We start from the raw sequence: 17957 nt of genomic DNA on the forward strand, positions 1-17957 counted from the left end.
GGTCCAATGTTTAAGACATGTTTTGCAAAAAGATCTGATTATGATTTTACTGGTATGTATTTATTACAATTTTACACACGATGGCATGAAATAACGCACTGATTCAAACAAATTATTATAAAGCAGGTATAAGCATTCATCTGTAGGTCCAGAACTTTACAATAAGGCCACTGTCTTTCTGTTTTACTGGGTTCCCGCAGTCATTGGTATCCTGGAAATACTACATCTCAAAATGGTGTGTTCCAGGCCTGAAAAAAGTAATGGAAATAAATAAAATCTTAAAAGTTCTGGGCATTTCTATAGTGAATATATACATTTTTATAGTTTTGCTCTGCTCAAAAATATTTTTATCACCTATTTGCTGCTGTGTAGAGTAGAAACTTTCAAGTAAGACAAAGTTTGATTTGTGAGTCGGTCTTTTGAGTCAGTTTTTTTCAATGAATGAATCCAACTGGATCGAATCAGTCTAAATGATTTCTGGTCCATCGATCTGAAATAAAATGATTGCAAAAGTTTAATTGCCAGTAATCAGAAATGCCTGGAAAGATTTATAGAACTTCCCATAGGAATGAATGGGAGATTGCCGTGAACGGCGCGGCGTGGAATATTCTCATTAACGGAACGGATAATATTCTTATGTGGCCTGGAATAAAGAGTGACATTGTAAAGCATATTTATTTGATGTTTCTTGTTAAAGAAATTGTTAAATTACAGTAATTTGATTGAAAACTGCAGAGACTGAATCAGAATCAAGGCAAACAATTATCACAATCACTTGAAAAGAGAAAAGCATAATTTGATAGTGATCACACACCTCATAACATTAGTGTAAGTGAACAGAACTGCTAATAACGTCTCATAACACACTCACTATGATGCTGTGAACTCTTTATTTACTATCACCTTTATTAAAGGGTTAGTTCACCCAAATATGAAAATTCATCATTTACTCACCCTCATGCCATCCCAGATGTGTGACTTTCTTTCTTCTGCTGAACACAAAGATTTTTAGAAGAATATTTCAGCTCTGTAGGTCCTTACAATGCAAGTAAATGGTGACCAGAACTTTGAAGGTCCAAAAATCATATAAAGGCAGCATAAAACAATCCATAAGACTCCAATAGTTAAATCCATATCTTCAGAATTTATGTAATAGGTGTGGGTGAGAAACTGATCAATATTTAAGTCCTTTCACTTTCTTCTTTTTTTCCAACTCACATTTTTCGTGCATATCGCCATCTACTGGGCAAGGAGGACAGTTTATAGTAAAAAAGGACTTCAATATTGGCTGCGTTTGAAACTAGGAAAATGCTGCCTCCAGAGGCTGTATACGTGGGTATAAAGTGATCAAGGCATGTCCGAATCCAATGTTCTAATCACATCCATTCTACTGAGATACCTTCATCTGATACATTTTTGAAGGCAGCATAGATGTATCCGTCGCTGCCTATGAACTCTTACAATCCTGTGTGTGTGGATCCACAGCGGCTGAGCTAAAGAAAAAAAATGGTGGCTGAAGAGGCAGTTGATAGCCAGTTTGTGTATAAATGTAAGATTTTTTCCCAACTTTTGATTCCATTTCTAGCACAGAAAGTAGTATTGTACTTATTTAATGTATGCTGGGTTATCGCCAAAACTCTCTTGATTTTGTTCTAAATTATTAGACCTTTAGTGGTTTGGTTGGACTGAATGCATGCTGCTGTCCTAGCAATGATATGACGTATCGCTGCCTAGGAAGACTGTCTGAAACCAGTTTCCAGAGGTACCTTCGTACGCAAATGCTGTCTTTTAAGTCGTTGACTGACAGGTCAGCGAGGCAACCACAGCACTGATCTGTTTCTCACCCACACTTATCTTATCGCTTCTCAAGATACGGATTTTACCACTGGAGTTGTGAGGATTACTTTTATGCTGCGTTTATGTGCTTTTTGGACCTTTAAAGTTCTAGCCAACGTTGTTTCATGAATTCACAGAATCCTAATACGGCGAGGAAATTGCTCATTAACATTAATGACGTACCGACGTTCGGACAGTACATCTACTTGATTTGCTGATAGAACGACGTTTGTAAACTCATATTCGCGTGAACGTCTTTTCAAATAATGTTAACCACAGACCATATTTTACTCACTAATCAAAAACTGCTGTTCTAAAACCCACTATGAAATTCCCGATAAAATGTATGGCTCCAAAATGCTAATTATCTTCCGGGTTTAATGGCTACAAACTGAACAGCTTTACCAGAGCCATTCTAGCTGATACACAATGCATTACGCGGCTAGAAATTCTATGGGCATGACATCTGCGATGAGATCAGAGGCGGAGATGTTTCAGTGTGCTGAATAAACTGCTTTAGTGAGGAAATAGCTCATCACTTAATCAGCTGACCGCCAATCTTTAACATGTTTTACACCAAACAATCCTTTTGGAATGAACTTGGTGTGGAGTTTACTACGATAAAATGTCTGTTTTATAAGAGAAGACACGGACAGTTTTGCGACAGGTAGGTGTCAGTTAACGGCTCTCCTGATTCATTTGTATGGTATCCGCAAACGGTGACGTACTGTCATAACACGCTAGTTGACCCGCACTTTCCTATGGTAAAAACGCTTGCGTTGAGCTCTACGAAGGCGTTACTCATTAATATTAATAGCTACGTAACTGGATGCTCCATGAAATCAACGTAAGCTTGGAAATATTAATATTCATGAGCTAAATTTAGCGATTGGTTCAGATTTGGTTCCGCATGTGACTGTCAAACGCCAGACTGAAGCTCCTCCCCTTGTATGACCTGCAGTGCGACGACTCCTGCTGCTGTGTGCCGTACAAGTTACCTTTGGCACAGAGCAAGGTAAGTGCTTTACAAGCTGTCACATTCATAGAATATAAAATAATGAAATGACTGAACAGAATAATCAGTCAATCCGGCATTAAAGCCGTAGGTTACGTGTCGTTTTACTTAAGTTTCGTAAAATAACTAGACCCCAGTGAGTTTGACAGAGGGTAGCACGGTAGTTAACATTGGTTAAGTGTGTTGGGGAACGTGTTTTTTAAGTATATTAGACCAGCCATTTGTAGAAGAAGCTTTGGTGTGAGGCTGGGTGTGTTGATTTCCCCGGAGAAAGCCCTGCCATGGAGGTCTAAGCTCTCATTTTACTATTATTGTGGGGTTTACTTACATCAATTTAGTAGGTACAACAACCTCAACACGGGAATAATTCACTCAGAAATGGAAAGTATGTCATTATTTACTTACCCTCGTGTCGTTCTAAACCCGATTGCAATTATTTCCCCGGTATAATTTCTAAAAGAAACTCCAAAAACAGGTTTGAAACAACATGACATGAGGGTGAGTAGATAAATTTATAGGTAAACTTTTCTTGTTGATATTTCATAAATATTTCATTTCAGACTTGTTTTTACTCTGTTGACCGTTTTAAACTGGCTCATGTACTGTCACAGTGATATGTACATTGATTATGTTGTCTTGCGTCAGGTGCACAGAGATTGAGCGACGTTATATCTGTTGGAGTCATAATTTGGCTGAATTTACAATGAAAAACTACACTACCCATAATCCTGAAGAGAGATCCACCAATCAGAGAAATTGGTCTCTCTACACTCTCAAACTACTTAAATATTTGTATCTATCTTCATATTTTACAGTAAATTTAAAATTTCATTTTTGTACTTGTAATCAATGACTGAAAGTCAGTTGTTTTAAATTGTACCATCTTGTACCATTTGTTTATTATTATTAACTGACAGCATTCACAATGCTTCATGGGATGAGTTGATCATTTCCAAATAAATCCCCACTTACTCAAAGCACGAAAACAAGTTTGAACTAATATAACTAGCCAGTTTGGTAAAAATTTAACAACACTTCTGATTCTCTGTTGATTTCAGGAATGTTCAAATGTCGGACGACCAGGAAGCCCAAGAAGATGAACTGCTGGCTCTAGCGAGCATATATGATGAAGAAGAGTTTCGCAGGGCAGAATCAGGACAGGAAGGCGAGATCCATTTGTGCCTTGAACTTCCTCCAAATTTCAAGCTGATAGTCAAGGGTGAGATTACATAAGTGGGTATTCAAACAAAGTACTAGCAGTTTCCCCATAGTCTTTATGAGCTTATGGTTTGTGCATCTGTTTTACAGGGCAGAAATCCACAGAGTGTTGTATATCATTTCTACCCCCCTTGGTTCTGAGTTTTGAACTCCCTGCTGATTATCCATCATCATCGCCTCCAGTCTTTACTCTAAGCTCCAAATGGCTCACAAGAGTCCAGGTAAGTCCTGTTCATTCATGTGTGATTTGTGTTTTTTCAATGTTAAAATACCTTCTCCTGTCCCAACTTAATATGCAATGTCCCAATTCATTCTTCCACTCTCACTCATCAGATCGCTGCTCTTTGCAAGAGACTGGACGAGCTTTGGGAGGAGAACCAGGGCAGTGTGGTTCTTTTTACCTGGATCCAGTTCCTAAAGGAAGAGATTCTAGAATTCCTGGGCATCCAATCTCCACTGGAGATCCAAAGCATTGGTGACAAGCTTCAGTGTGAGTCTGGCCAGAAGCAAGCAGCAGATGCTGGTGGAGAAAAGAGTAAGCCCCAAGAGTTAGACCCAAGAGCTGTTCAAGAAGTCGACCCTCGTACAGACATCCTAAAGCAACTGCTGGATTTTGATGAAGTTCAGAAGCAGAAGGTGTTTGATGGGAAGGTCTTCTGTTGTGGGATCTGCTTCTCTGAGAAGCTGGGCTCAAACTGTTTGCTCTTCAAAGAGTGTCAGCATGTCTACTGCAAGACCTGCATGAAGGAATACTTTGAGATCCAGATAAGAGACGGCAATGTCCAGTGCCTTAACTGCCCTGAGCCAAAGTGTACGTCTATAGCCACTCCAACACAGGTAATTATTTTGTGTATTTGTAATTCTTTTGTGTGGGTTGCATTCATGCGAACCACTTTGAAACTATTCAAGTGTCGTCCACAGCCTGATAGAAACTCTATATGAGTGGGAAATGACTAGTGCCCGCCCGATATATCATTCGGCCGATATTAGCCTTTCACTGACATATCGGTATTGGCGTGTATGTTTACCGATATGCGCAGATATGAAAACCTTTTTTCAGAACATATAATGCAGAAAACAATGCTTTAGAATTGGTGTCATTACGTAGTTTGTCCAGCAGAGCACGCTCCGACTCCATTGTTTACAGAGCTGAGCTGATGGTGGCTCTGCAGACAAGGCGGAGTTAAGTGGTACGGAGTTGAGGGGTGTCTTCACGGTAAGCTGCTAACTAGTTTGTGAAATACATACTGGAAAGTTAATATACAATGACCCCATCATTTTCCCTTTTCAATATAACTAATATAACGTTAACCCTGTCCCTGACAACCATGTCACTCATGTCTGTTTGCTGTTAGCCAGCTACAGTTTGTCAGTGCAGTCAGTAATGTAGCAGATTGAAAGGTAAACATCAGAGCATCTTTTTGCAGCTCAGCAGACAACGGTGTGGTGGTGGATTGTGTCTGATGAGAGTTGATTTCATGCTATGTTGTTACCTAGTTGGTGAGACACAATGCTGGAAAGTAAAATAAACAACGTCTGTCTTTTACTCTCCGTGACAACGAGCTTATAGCTAACTAACTAAGCACGTAGCTACTTTTATTGTTGTCAGCTGAGTGGAAGCTAATGAGTAAACATGTATTCACCAAACTGTTTTGTTCAGGATTCACAGTTTGGTACCCCCTTCAACCGAACAGTTCCAGTCATTGTATTTATAAAATGTAATATTTAGAAGTCTGGTTTTCCACCGTTGAAAGTTTCCCCTGAACTTGTATAGCAGAATACGGTGTAACACCGCTGCTTATCTGTTTGTCTTGACTCGGCAGTATTAAAATAGTCAGCATTTGACTGATACTAAACAGTAGTACTGATGTTTATTTAGCTATTTATTTTTATTTTTATTTATTCTTTATTTTAATGGTCAGCATTTGACTGGTACTAAACATACAGTACTGCTGTTTATTTAGCTATTTATTGTATTTTTATTTATTCTTTATTTTCTCAGTGTTCATTCCTAGAATTTGTTGACAATGTATAATAATAATGTCAAATGTTCTTTGATAAAAATATTTAAGAAAGCAGCCTTCTGAGTACCTTTGCATAGTCATATCGGTGCAAAATAGGTGCACAATCCATATATAAAAGATCTGTTTTCATTCCAGCTCAAAAATGAGCTATATCGGTCACCATATCGGTAATCGGTGAATTTTCCCTCTCTAAAATCGGTATCGGTCTCAAAAATCCCATATCGGACGGGCTTTAGAAATGACCATGACATTTTTCCACCATGATTTCGGACATTCTCCCCATTCACACACGTTACATTAACAAAGTGCTAGACTTGCCATAAACTGAAAAGATCTCTGAAGGCGTGGTCACGTTTACCTTTGCACAGCGAAATTCCATGGGTGAAGAAGGCATGGATGGATATTGAGCGTGTGTGAAACCAGCAAAAAACGTATTGCCAAGCAGCCTCTTTTTAATGCTAGACTGTAAACTCTGGGAGAGTGAAGGTAAAAAGAAACTCACCACTAAAATAATATCTTAGTCCATTGTGAATATTCAGTGTAGCTGTGTACGAAGCACCGCCCACATAGAGGTCACTGCCAAACCAAGCAACTTCCTGTTGGTCAAAGCGGCGAATTCGCCTATCAAAATTCACCAAACTTGAACTCCACGCGAAATCCGCGAGGGGAAATCCTTCGCCACCGGAAGTCCATTGCGAGGATAACCATTGAGATGACAGTATTTCGCCTGCATAATTTCGTAGTGCAAAGGTAAATTTGACCACGCCTTGATGCTGCATGGTGTATTCTAAATAATTTTTTTAAAGTAAGCCTCAGCCTGCAGACTAGAGATTGACCATTATTGATTTTTTTTATAACAGAGACCGATTATTTTTATGTTAACATAAAAATTCTATGTCCGATAACCGATATGGTTTTACCACAAATATCATGTTTGGTTTTTTTTCTCCCCAATTTGGAATGCCCAATTCCCAGCAACTGGGCTGATTTGGTTGCTTAGGAGACCTGGCTGGAGTCACTCAGCACGCCCTGGGATTCGAACTCGTGATCTCCAGGGGTGGTAGTCAGCGTCAATACTCGCTGAGCTACCCAGGCCCCGTCTCGGGAGTGTTGACCCGCTATGCGTTGAGAATGCCACAAGGACACTTTATTTTCACGTAATTCAATACATTCTTGTAATAATGTGACACTGGGGCACAGAAGAGGAGGAGGTGGCATTGCAGCACATTATAAATAAAAAAAAAAGACTAAGCAAGAAATACAAATCTTTTCAGTTTACCGTTAAAAAAGGCTTGAGGTTTTAATAGGACCAATGTGAATGTAATAAAATTACTGTTGTACTACAAATTTTTTTACATATGCAATAATATTCATTTAATATTACATTACAGTAATATAATATTTCAGTTTGCTAATTGAATTTATTAAGTTATCACAAACATCCCTGCATGATGTTTTACATTAAATAATTTAGTATTATTTGTAGGTAAATATTGCTGTTTATTCATCGGCTATGTATTGATATGTTGATACATTAACCAATTTTAATATGATAAACACAAATTTATATTTATGATGAAAATTATTCTTCCATGAACTCATTTAGTGGAAAACTTGATTATTTTGAAATTGCAGAAACCTTGATTGATAAGCAATGTTACATGTTCAATGTTATTTATCTTTTACATGTTTTAGCTGTCAGAACAATTGAAATCAATTATAATATTCATAATAACATAATATTCTTCAAATCAGTCTGATAATTGCAGTCATCTCTTATACTGGTGTGGGGGGAAACAACCTCATCATACTACATTTATTTCTACTGCAGATGTGCATGTTTAGAGGTGAGATTCCAGATGCAGATCATATCTTGTCACTGAATAGCTTGTATTTTTCAAAGCTTCTTTTAACCTTTATTCAAATGGCTGCAGACAAATATTAGTTGTAGGATTTTATTTGAAGTGGAAAAAACAAAACAAAAACACCCACACCTACAAACTTTCTTTAAAAGTTGCCAAATCTATTTGATATTTCTTTTCATTTTCCACATGGAAATGAAAAAGTAACTACAGTAACCAAGATTTGTTTTTCCCCTTAGCTGTCTGTGGCTTTAAAGGAATTCTTAAAACCTTCATTTTTATAGATTTGGCAATGTTTGAAATCACAGGGGATGCTTTATCATTGAATTTTTGTCAAGTAACATTTAGAATTGGATAATATTTAAAGCTTCGAGGTGCTTGAAAAAGATGATTAGGGTACCTTGAAAATGCTTGAAAGGTGCTTGAATTTCACTCTTAAAAAGCTGTACAAACCCTGTTTTCGATACTTGCTGATATGATTTATTTCTTTTTTCTTTTCTGAATACCATATCAACAGTTTATTTCAATTTTATCATCAAAATGGTGTCTAAATAAATTAATTCATTAAAATGTTAATCAAATGAAAATAAAACAATACATTTTCAACATAATAATGTATTATTTTAATCAAATGAAGTGCTTATGTACAGAAAATCACAGCACAATCCCAAATAGAACATTGGAGTTATTTTTGTAAAATAAAATGATGTATAACAGAGCATCACAGATGTGAGATTATGCTTAAATATAATACAATTACTATTGATTTATTATTACTCTAATTATTGTTATATTACATAACTAAACAGTAGTGATACATTTCTGTCGTACTTTTGTTCATTCAAATTTAGCTTTTATTTTGGCAGAAGCTTTTATTTTGGAGTGAAGCCTTTTCTGTTTCTGTGTGTTTCAGTAGCTTCTCACTTCCGGAAAAGCAGGTCGCTACATGACTCAATGTCATTATTAGACCACAGAAGGCTGTTATTTAATTAAATAAATATGTATTCTGTATGTACCTTGTGCTATAAAGTGAATTAGCGCTCTGCTCTCACTGTCATCTGCTACAAACAGAGCGTGTGATGTTCATGATGGTGTTTTCCATGTATTAGACAAAGATCTTGAAAAGCTATGAGTGCAGAAGTGTGTCAGCACAACACCTGCTCCACACATTCACTCTGAAGCATGCAGCACATGCAGACTATATATTTATCTCATTAAATCGCAGCCTGTGGTTTAAAAATCACACTAGGACATAACGTGACTGAAATTTGTGCACTGAATGTTTACGTAATGACATTCGTACGTCAAATGATATCAGTTTTTTGGTATCGGAGCATTTTTACGAGCACGAGTACAAGTACATGAGCATGGTATCGGACCCGATTCGATACCAGTATCTGTATCGGGACATCCCTAGTTATCGGTTTCAGCTGCAGTGAGTTGTGAGTTAGCGGTTTTCAGTTTCGACCCAGAAATTCTATATTGGTGCATCCCTAGAGGAAACCCAAAAATAATTTTTGCAACTTCAATTTTAAACTACTCTTGTGCCTTAAAAGGTTAAGGTATTATTTATAAGGCTGTATGATAGCCCACTATTTCACTGGACAAGGTCCAGTGTTAAGGCATGTTATCACAATAATTAAAACCCCTAGTGGGAATGAAGTGGTGAATGGGTTATGACTCACGTCAAGGCTTGAACAGCATTTTTAGGTGTGACACCAGTTTGCTTCAATAATAGGTGAAACTTCTGGTGGGAGAAGACGAGTTTGCCCGCTATGACCGCCTCCTCCTGCAATCAAGTCTGGACCTAATGGCAGATGTGGTATACTGTCCTCGCATGAGTTGCTGCATGGCTGTGATGGTGGAGCCTGACTCCACAATGGGCATCTGCCCCTCTTGTCGTTATGCATTCTGCACCCTCTGCAAGCGAAGCTACCATGGCCTGTCCCACTGCATAGTTACTGCAGGTAAGATCCTGCATTCTTGCAAAAAAACGTGAAGTACAATGAGCTGACTCTGCACGGTTCAATAGGACTGCTTTTCTTTAACAGATGAGCTTCGCGGTTTGCGGGATGAGTACCTTTCTGCAAGTGACGAGGGAAAGAAGTTTCTTGAAAAGCGTTTTGGGAAACGGGTCATTCAGAAAGCAGTGGAGGAGTCATTTAGCACAGACTGGCTGACGAACAACTGTAAAAAGTGCCCTTGCTGTGGCACTAATATACAGGTCTTACTGCCTTCATACTGCTATGAAAATAGCCTTTACACTGTCATCGTTCACTATGTAATGATCGTCTTTTCACCTTCATTGTTCACTATGTAACGATCATCTTTTCACTTTCATTGTTCACTATGTAATGATCGTCTTTTCACCTTCATTGTTCACTATGTAACGATCATCTTTTCACTTTCATTGTTCACTATGTAATGATCGTCTTTTCACCTTCATTGTTCACTATGTAACGATCGTGTTTTCACGTCATCATTCACTATGTAACGATCACCTTTTCACCCCCATCGTTCACTATATAACATTTGCCTTTTCACCGCCATCGTTCACTATGTAACATTTGCCTTTTCACTGCCATCATTCACTATGTAACAGTCGCATTTTTACTGTCATTGTTTACAATGTAACAATCGCCTTTTAAATGTCATTATTCACTATGTAAAAATCGCCTTTTAAATGTCATTATTCACTATGTAAAAATCGCCTTTTAAATGTCATTATTCACTATGTAAAAATCGCCTTTTAAATGTCATTGTTCGCTATGTAACAATCATTGTTTACAATGTAACGATCGCCTTTTCACCGTCATCGTTCGATATGTAAGTCGCGTTTTCACCATCACCATTAACCATGCAACAGTTGTCTGTTTTTCCATCATTGTTTACAATTTTACAATCAACTTTTAAACTTTATTGTTCACAATAGCTATGTTTCCATAAAGGTTTTATTGCACATTTTGGGATATCACAAAAAAAGGCTGATGGAAACACCAAGATGTGAATAAAATAAATAAATAAAAAACTTGTTCATAACTGGACTAACTAGCGGACCAATCATCGCATCTGAAATGTTGCTCTGGTCATCCTGAAATAACGGTGTCTAGAAAATCCAAGGTTTATTGACACTTTTGAAAAATATATTTGAGATCTGCACGGAAAAGTAATAAGGATGAAGTAATGCACACACATAGTGCTCCCAGAACTGTGTGACACGCTGTGGCTCCCAAACATGAGACAAAGTTCTTTACAGTGTTTTACCTGTGTGCTCTAAACTGCGAGTATTTTATTCATAAAAGAGTCACAGTGGCTACAATTTGTCCGGAAGTGACAATTTTGTTCTTTTGAACACATGGGATGGAAACACGGCTTTATTCGGACAATGTTTTTGCGATATTATGGTTTTCACATGAATTCACAACTTGATGTAAACATAGTTTATTTAATAATTGTCTTTTCGTCATCATCGTTCACTATGTAACAATCATTCACTATTACGATCGCTTTTTCACTGTCATTCATTATGTAACGATCGACTTTTCACCGTGATCATTCACCATCATTGTTCACTGTGTAATGAGCACCTTTTCACCGTCATTGTTCACTGTGTAACAATCACATTTTCACCGTCATCATTCACTTATGTAACGATCACTTTTTCAATGTCATTATTCACTGTTACAATCATTTTGTTCTCTGTCATCATTCACTATGTAACGATTGCCTTTTCACCGTCATTATTGACTATGTAACGATCGCCTTTTTACGTCATTATTCACTATGTAACAATCACCTTTTCACCGTCACCATTCACTATGTAACGATTGCTTTTTCACCATCATTATTCACCATGTAATGATCACCTTTTAACCATCATCGTTCAATATGTAACAATCACTTTTTCACCATCATTAATCACTATGTAATGATCGCCTTTTCACCGTCATTATTCACTATGTAGCGATCACCTTTTTTCCATCATTATTCACTATGTAACGATTGCCTTTTAACCGTCATCGTTCAGTATGTAACGATTGCCTTTTAACCATCATCGTTCAATATGTAACGATTGCCTTTTCACCGTCATTGTTCATTATGTAATGATCGTCTTTTAACCGTCATCGTTCACTATGTAACGATCGCCTTGTTACCGTCATCGTTCACTATGTAAAGATCCCTTTTTACTGTCATCATTCACAATGTAACGATCGCCTTTTCACAGTCATCATTCACTATGTAACAATCGCCTTTTCACCGTCAACATTCACTATGTAACGATTGCCTTTTCACCGTCATTATTTACTATGTAACGATCGCCTTTTCACTGTCAAAATTCACTATGTAACAATTGCCTTTTCACCGTCATTATTTACTATGTAACGATTGCCTTTTCACCATCAAAATTCACTATGTAACGATCGCCTTTTCACCATCATCAATCACTATGTAATGATTGACTTTTCACCGTCATCATTCACTATGTAACAATCGCCTTTTCACCATCATCATTCACTAGGTAACAATCGCCTTTTCACCGTAAACATTCACTATGTAACGATCGCCTTTTCACCGTCATCATTCACTATGTAACAATCGCCTTTTCACCATCATCATTCACTATGTAACAATTGACTTTTCACCGTCATCATTCACTATGTAACGATCGCCTTTTCACCATCATTATTTACTATATAACGATCACCTTTTCACCGTCACAATTCACTATGTAACGATCACCTTTTCACCATCATCATTCACTAGGTAACAATCGCCTTTTCACCGTCAACATTCACTATGTAACGATCGCCTTTTCACCGTCAACATTCACTATGTAACGTTTGCCTTTTCACCGTCATCATTCACTATGTAACAGTCGTCTTTTCACTGTCATTATTCACTATGTAATGATCGCTTTTCACCGTCATTATTCACTATGTAACAGTCGTCTTTTCACCGTCATTATTCACTATGTAATGATCACCTTTTAACCATCATTGTTCAATAGGTAACAATCGCCTTTTCACCGTCACCGTCAAATAAAAAAAATTTCTGAGAATGTTGAATATAATCTTACAAATACAAATATTTTAAAATATCTTAAAACCCTTTAAAAAAAGATGCATTCACCTGAGAAGCAGCATATAAGATATTTAGACTTGCTTTAAGAGAATAGATCTTGAAATAAGTATATTTTGTCTTTACTGCACTCACAGAATTATAACCAAGTGAAACAAACTCAATTATATACAAAATACACTTATATTTAAGATACATTCTCTTAAAGCAAGTCTAATATCTTATATGTTGTTTCTCAAGTAAATGTATCTGGTTTTAAGGATTTTTAGACAATTGTAAATGGAAGCAAGACAAAAACACTTGATAACAGTCAGATTTTTTGCAGTGAATTTCTTTACTGAATTAAACTTAATAAAAAGTATTTTTTTCCCCTTTAATTAAGTGAATGTCATTTAGAGATATTTTTAAAAGATGATTTTGTCCTCTTTATTGTTAGTAAGCACATTTAATACAACCTTTTATGTCGGAGCAAAAGCTGAATAATTGGTTAAGAGCTAATGATTAATCGTTCATTATGTAATGATCGTCTTTTAACCGTCATCGTTCACTATGTAACGATCGCCTTGTTACCGTCATCGTTCACTATGTAAAGATCCCTTTTTACTGTCATCATTCACAATGTAACGATCGCCTTTTCACAGTCATCATTCACTATGTAACAATCGCCTTTTCACCGTCAACATTCACTATGTAACGATTGCCTTTTCACCATCATCATTCACTATGTAACAATCGCCTTTTCACCGTCAAAATTCACTATGTAACGATCGCCTTTTCACCGTCAACATACACTATGTAACGATTGCCTTTTCACCGTCATCATTCACTATGTAACAATCGCCTTTTCACTGTCATTATTGACTATGTAACGATCACCATTTCACCGTCATTATTTACTATGTAGCGATCGCCTTTTAACCATCATCGTTCAGTATGTAACAATCGCCTTTTCACCGTCATCATTCACTATGTAACAATCGCCTTTTCACTGTCAAAATTCACTATGTAACGATCACCTTTTCACCGTCAACATTCACTATGCAACAATTGCCTTTACACCGTCATTATTTACTATGTAACGATCGCCTTTTCACTGTCAAAATTCACTATGTAACGATCACCTTTTCACTGTCAAAATTCACTATGTAACGATCGTCTTTACACCGTCAACATTCACTATGTAACAATTGCCTTTTCACCGTCATTATTTACTATGTAACGATTGCCTTTTCACCGTCAAAATTCACTATGTAACGATCGCCTTTTCACCATCATCAATCACTATGTAACGATTGACTTTTCACCGTCATCATTCACTATGTAACAATCGCCTTTTCACCATCATCATTCACTATGTAACAATTGACTTTTCACCGTCATCATTCACTATGTAACGATCACCTTTTCACCATCATTATTTACTATATAACGATCACCTTTTCACCGTCACAATTCACTATGTAACGATCACCTTTTCACCATCATCATTCACTAGGTAACAATCGCCTTTTCACCGTCAACATTCACTATGTAACGATCGCCTTTTCACCGTCATTATTCACTATGTAACGGTCGTCTTTTCACCGTCATTATTCACTATGTAACGGTCGTCTTTTCATCGTCATTATTCACTATGTAATGATTGCTTTTCAACGTCAACATTCACTATGTAACGATCACCTTTTAACCATCATTGTTCAATAGGTAACAATCGCCTTTTCACCGTCACCGTCAAATAAAAAAAATTTCTGAGAATGTTGAATATAATCTTACAAATACAAATATTTTAAAATATCTTAAAACCCTTTAAAAAAAGATGCATTCACCTGAGAAGCAGCATATAAGATATTTAGACTTGCTTTAAGAGAATAGATCTTGAAATAAGTATATTTTGTCTTTACTGCACTCGCAGAATTATAACCAAGTGAAACAAACTCAATTATATACAAAATACACTTATATTTAAGATACATTCTCTTAAAGCAAGTCTAATATCTTATATGTTGTTTCTCAAGTAAATGTATCTGGTTTTAAGGATTTTTAGACAATTGTAAATGGAAGCAAGACAAAAACACTTGATAACAGTCAGATTTTTTGCAGTGAATTTCTTTACTGAATTAAACTTAATAAAAAGTATTTTTTTCCCCTTTAATTCAGTGAATGTCATTTAGAGATATTTTTAAAAGATGATTTTGTCCTCTTTATTGTTAGTAAGCACATTTAATACAACCTTTTATGTCGGAGCACAAGCTGAATAATCAGTTAAGAGCTAATGATTAATCGTTGCAATAATCGCCAAATAATCGTTCTAATATTCGTTAAATTAATCGATTATCAAAATAATCGTTAATTGCAGTTCTAATTGTTTATGTGCCCACTTTAGTCTGACACTCCCAATCTGCTTTATGTGCTCTTGGTTGTTTTTTTTTTTTGTTTTTTTGTTTTTTATTTTTATTTATTTTTATTTCTGTAGAAGGTTCATGGCTGTAACAAGATGACCTGTTCCTCCTGTCAGAAGTATTTCTGTTGGATCTGCTTGGGAACTCTCAGTAGAGTAAACCCCTATAGCCACTTCAATAGCCCTGGCTCACTGTGCTTTAACCAGTAAGTGAGCTCAAATACAACCCTCATAATATGTGTCAATGTTACATTCCCTAGATATCATTAGGGATACCGCAAAGTTTTTGAGTTATTGATGATATGATTTTCACCTAAGGGGAATTTTTTTTTTTTCTGATTATGGTTGGTATTATTTTCCCTCTAGATTGTTTGTGGGAGTGGAAATGGAAGAGGAGGAAGGCTTGTGGGGTGATGAAGATGACTGATCCGCCAGAATGAAAAGCTTAAAGGAAGCTGCTTTATCCAGAGCACTTTGTTTCTCCATGCACACGACCGGACAACACAAGAATCAAATGACCAGAACCTCTCCCTTCTTACCATTTATTTATTTATTTACTTTTATTAGCAAAGTTTTAAAATGTGTTTCTTTACGTTTCCATTGTGCATAAGAGCATCCATTAAAAAGGTTTTGTTGAACTTATTTTTTGCTTTGAAGATTATGGCTAAGCAAGGTCAAACCTAGAAATCTAGTTGTTTGTAGAAGTTTTCAACATTTAATATTTTCTTGTGTTTATGAAATACTTTTGGCTACACATTCATTTCTTAATGATTTTTACAATCATGCAATGAAATGTGTGTGCACTGGAGAATTATGGAATGTATCTCTTATTTTGGGTTTCTATAAATCTAAGTTTTGGTTTTTATCATGATTTCTTAATTACACTTACCAATAGTTTGTGACATTAAGTACATGTTAAAAAAATGTTGGACGTTTGAAACATGTTGGACTGACTTAAAAATAAAGGAAATGTAACAAAATGATTGTCTTTAATTTGTTGTCAAAATGGGCCTGAACATTAAGATTTTAGGTTAAAATGTATATTTGTATAAAGGACAATATATATTTTAGGTGCTTTACTGGTCACTGTTTCTAATCCCCATTTTCATTTTTGTAGTTCTTAAATCCAAGTGTGAAAATGATATTGGTTTTAGTTACACTGCTTTTGCTTTCAGTGGCATGTTTCGTTATTTCTGTTGTGCTGTTTAAAACAGAAGATGCTTAAAAACCCAATGGGTTGTTTTCTCAATTTTGGGCAAAACTGTGGCAAGGTACAGAATTAAAACCTGGTCTTCATTCAAAATTCCATGTTTCCTGTTTTTGCTTCTTTAGAAGGCTTAAGGAGTTAAGGTGGAATGGGTTGGGAGAACTACGGTATGTACATCCAAATCGCCACACTGCTACAACTAAAAAAGGTGTCCAGTTTCTGCACTATACCACAGCATTGTGCATTTTAGACACACAAAATTTGCTCTTTGGTGGAACTTAATTAAATCGTGGACAGTGGTTCCATGTGTTTGAAATGAGTTTTCTTAACTTAAACTTACTATGGAATCTCAACATAAACACTTTGTGTAGAAAGAACCTAGTTGAATTGAGTAAACCCAACACAATTAGAAGTGTCAATGTAACTCAAATAAATCTCTTATTTCTTCATACTACTGTAGTGAAAGTGAATGTTAGCATTCTAAATACATGCTGGTTGGAAGCACTACAGAGTGTAGTTTAGTAACTGTGGTATGGTTAGCTCAGCATTTGTTCAACGAAGTGAGCAATCAGTACCATGTGTGATGTCTGCCTGTCCTCATCGTTAGCTCAAGCTCCACTCTTCACCATAATAGTAACCCCCAAAACTCCAACATAACAAAACATTAAACACTAACAAATATCCCGCTTTATAGTCATCTTGCACAAAAACCTAAAATAACACTTGATTTAAACATTTATTTTCCTGTTTGAGTCCCATACGCTGCCCAGTTTCATTAATGCTACATTAACACCACAGAAAGTATTCAACTCAAATGGATTAAGTAAACTTCCATTTTACAAATTCAAATCGATGGAACACAATGAAATCAAATGGTGACAAAATATTCTACAATTGTGTTGCTTTATTTCACTTTATGTAAATTGAGAAGCAGTAAACAATCTTTTTTATTTATTTATTATTATTTATTTCCCGTTGATGCTGATGCAGTAATGGTGCAATAAACCACTGGGAATTAGTATATTCAACTAGATACTTAGACTAAATGAATTAATGAAATAGTCAATCTTTAAATTCATTAATGCAATTTGTATTTCAGAACTTGTGTTACTTGTGTTGCACTTGACCTCATAACCATGATCAAATCTTGCGTTACCAGAGACAGTGTAAAAATCTTTCATTCATGTTAATTTACAACAACCTACAGACAAAATCGATAAAAGATATCAAAACTTTAGATGAAAAGAAATAAATCACATGACATCCAATAAAAAATAAATAAAACAATCCCCACAAAAGTGACACAATTAAGTATTGA

At 36.1% G+C, this 17957-nt stretch overlaps 1 protein-coding gene and 1 long non-coding RNA gene across 2 annotated transcripts; one reads left to right on the forward strand and one right to left on the reverse strand.

The window, feature by feature from the left end:
- Positions 1-101: 101 nt before the first annotated feature.
- Positions 102-2713, reverse strand: LOC127429379 (uncharacterized). Its single transcript, XR_007895267.1, has 3 exons — positions 955-2713; positions 355-490; positions 102-248 (listed from the first exon to the last, which is right to left on the reverse strand). It is a non-coding gene; the product is annotated as an uncharacterized LOC127429379 (long non-coding RNA).
- A 61-nt stretch (positions 2714-2774) lies between these two features.
- Positions 2775-16716, forward strand: LOC127429343 (E3 ubiquitin-protein ligase RNF14-like). Its single transcript, XM_051678321.1, has 8 exons — positions 2775-2851; positions 3910-4070; positions 4160-4290; positions 4403-4906; positions 9694-9922; positions 10007-10179; positions 15508-15638; positions 15799-16716. Exons 1-8 carry the CDS (start codon positions 2787-2789, stop codon positions 15857-15859), a joined length of 1455 nt encoding a protein of 484 aa, XP_051534281.1. The 5' UTR covers positions 2775-2786; the 3' UTR covers positions 15860-16716.
- Positions 16717-17957: the final 1241 nt, after the last annotated feature.

Source organism: Myxocyprinus asiaticus, chromosome 38 (genome assembly GCF_019703515.2).
Source record: "Myxocyprinus asiaticus isolate MX2 ecotype Aquarium Trade chromosome 38, UBuf_Myxa_2, whole genome shotgun sequence".
In the NCBI taxonomy this organism is placed as follows: domain Eukaryota; kingdom Metazoa; phylum Chordata; class Actinopteri; order Cypriniformes; family Catostomidae; genus Myxocyprinus; species Myxocyprinus asiaticus.

Bases quoted from the DNA above. Each gene is read 5' to 3' on its own strand.
- LOC127429343 (XM_051678321.1), top strand. From the start codon at position 2,787: ATGACCTGCAGTGCGACGACTCCTGCTGCTGTGTGCCGTACAAGTTAC. The intron at 4,291-4,402 runs GTAAGTCCTGTT...CTCACTCATCAG, and splicing joins AATGGCTCACAAGAGTCCAG to ATCGCTGCTCTTTGCAAGAG. The intron at 4,907-9,693 runs GTAATTATTTTG...CTTCAATAATAG, and splicing joins CTATAGCCACTCCAACACAG to GTGAAACTTCTGGTGGGAGA.